The sequence below is a fragment of the Dipodomys ordii genome, unplaced genomic scaffold, assembly GCF_000151885.1.
Source record: "Dipodomys ordii isolate 6190 unplaced genomic scaffold, Dord_2.0 Scaffold105, whole genome shotgun sequence".
NCBI classification, from domain to species: Eukaryota; Metazoa; Chordata; class Mammalia; order Rodentia; family Heteromyidae; genus Dipodomys; species Dipodomys ordii.
The window spans coordinates 1,395,831-1,397,786 of NW_012267321.1; the positions used below are offsets into that span (position 1 = coordinate 1,395,831).

Below are 1,956 nucleotides of genomic sequence, written 5' to 3' on the forward strand. Positions count from 1 at the left end.
GCACCCGCCGCGGGGCGCGGCGGCGGGGCTGGACGGCGGCCGGCTGGCTTTGCCCCCTCCTTTCCTCTTCCCGGCCAGAAGGGTGGGAGATCAAGAGTAAGGGGAGAGGGGCGGGGGGCTGCCCGGGACTCCCAGCTCTTAACCACCTCACGGGAGGCGAGTGCTTGGCACACTCGAGAAATGAAAACGCCTACTGTGAATTACCTGAAGGCCCCCCTTAGCGGTCCTGGACCCCCAGCCTGACCCACACATAAGGACTTCATCTCCCCCCTCCCCCCACTCAGCAGCCCGCAATGGGGTCAATGCAGGGAGGGGCGCCCCAGGCGTGGGAGGGTGGGGGGAAGGCTGCTCTGAGCCTGAGAGGGCATCTAGGGCCACGTCCCTTCCGCACCTCTTCCTCCCCACCTCCCCCCACTCACCCCAAAATCTCGCTAACTCAGCTCTTCCCAGGGACCTCACTTCACGCAGTGCCCCGGCCCCCCCTCGCTCCCTCCCCTGGCGCGGACGCAGCACTGCGGCTCCGCGTCCTTCCCGGCCCAGGACGTGGCACGGTGAGGGGGGGGGGAAGGGGGCCCAGCCAAGCTCCTTGGGGTGTTTGGGCCTCCGGGAGACTACAAGGGGACCCTCAAGATCACGCTTGTCCTCCCCCTTCCAGTCTTCTCCCCGCCTTTTCCTACTCACCCTCACACTGGGGACTAAGTGACAAGAAAGAAGTTAGGGGGAGAAAGGTTTGGGGGAGAAGGGGGGGGTAAAGTTTCCGAAGCCTCGGGAACTTTTACAGGGAAATGGAGACACTTTCTGGGGAGGCGAGGTGGAGAACATGGACTCTTGAAGGGTTTGGACCTGGAGGTGGACTCTTTCCCCCTGGCTTTGGGAAGGGGAAGCTTGAGGAGGGGAGGGGGAGAGACAGGGGGTAGGTGGAAAGATACTCTGAGAGGGCAAAAGGATTGACGCTATTTTAAGACGTTTTTGAGCTGATGACTTGGACGGGGAGGGGGGAGGGGTGGTCCCAAGGCTTCAGGTGACAAAGTTTGGGAGGAGGACAGAGAGTCACTTGACAGACTTGGAAAAGAGACCTGGAGTTGTAGAAGTTGGGGGGCAGGGGTAGCCTCCAGAGTATGGTGGGGTGTGCATTAGAATGGATGGCAGGAGGGAGCTTCCCCTGGGTGAGGACCTCTGCAGGACAAACTGGGTTCTGGAGGAAAGAATCGGGATGAGGGTGTACTACTGTTCTGGAAACATGAGGAATGTGAAGGGCTTGTGGGGGGCATGGACACAAGAGGGGGCGGGAGGGAACTTCCAGGAGGGAAGGTGTCCCAAGACTCTGGGGGGGGGGAGGAGAAGTGTCCTGGCTAGAGAAACTGGCTTTGGGGTTCACAGAGGCCGAAGGCAGGAATCAGGGAAGGTCTTCTGGGACTTTCCAGAGCAGAAGAAGGGATCAAAACCAGCCAAACTCGGAGAGATAGGTCTGGTGGGAGTCTGGGCCCAGGGAAAAAGGAGGGGGGGCACTGAGAAAAGCTGAGAAAAATGAGTTTGAATATGGGACCTAGAGCGTCTGGGACCGGGGAGCAGTGTGGATGGGCTCAGAGCTCTAAAAACGGAGGGGTGGGAGATATATTCTAAGGCGAGAGAGGGTTTTCTGGAGAAGCTTGGGAGCCTCGGGAAGTTTCCAGAGGTCTGGGGCGCCCTGGAGCGGGCGGATGGGGTTTGGAAGGTGGGTTGGGGAGACCTCTCCAGAGGAGGACCGGGGAGAGGGGATGGGTAGTGGAGGTCAGAGGGATGAGTTCCGGGAGATCAGTTTGGGGAGGGGAACCCCAAAGGGACTGGAAGTCCCACAGAGCCCGGAGGAGGGGACCCCAAGATCTTGCTCACCCTGGCCGCCCGCGACGAGTAGGGGTCCTCGAAGAGCGCCCACACGCGGGGCTGCCAGCGGCGCCACCACGTGCCGCCCGCGCC

The 1,956-nt window shown here is 61.3% G+C and overlaps 1 protein-coding gene across 1 annotated transcript in view; it reads right to left on the reverse strand.

Moving 5' to 3' along the window:
• The window catches only part of Kcnc3 (potassium channel, voltage gated Shaw related subfamily C, member 3), a 12,518-nt gene that overhangs the window by 8,398 nt on the left and 2,164 nt on the right, over window positions 1-1,956 (reverse strand). The window contains exon 3 of the mRNA XM_013027590.1: window positions 1,873-1,956. This exon is cut by the window's right edge and continues 10 nt beyond it. Coding sequence (XP_012883044.1) covers window positions 1,873-1,956 — 84 coding nt within the window. The remainder of the gene's footprint in view (window positions 1-1,872) is intronic.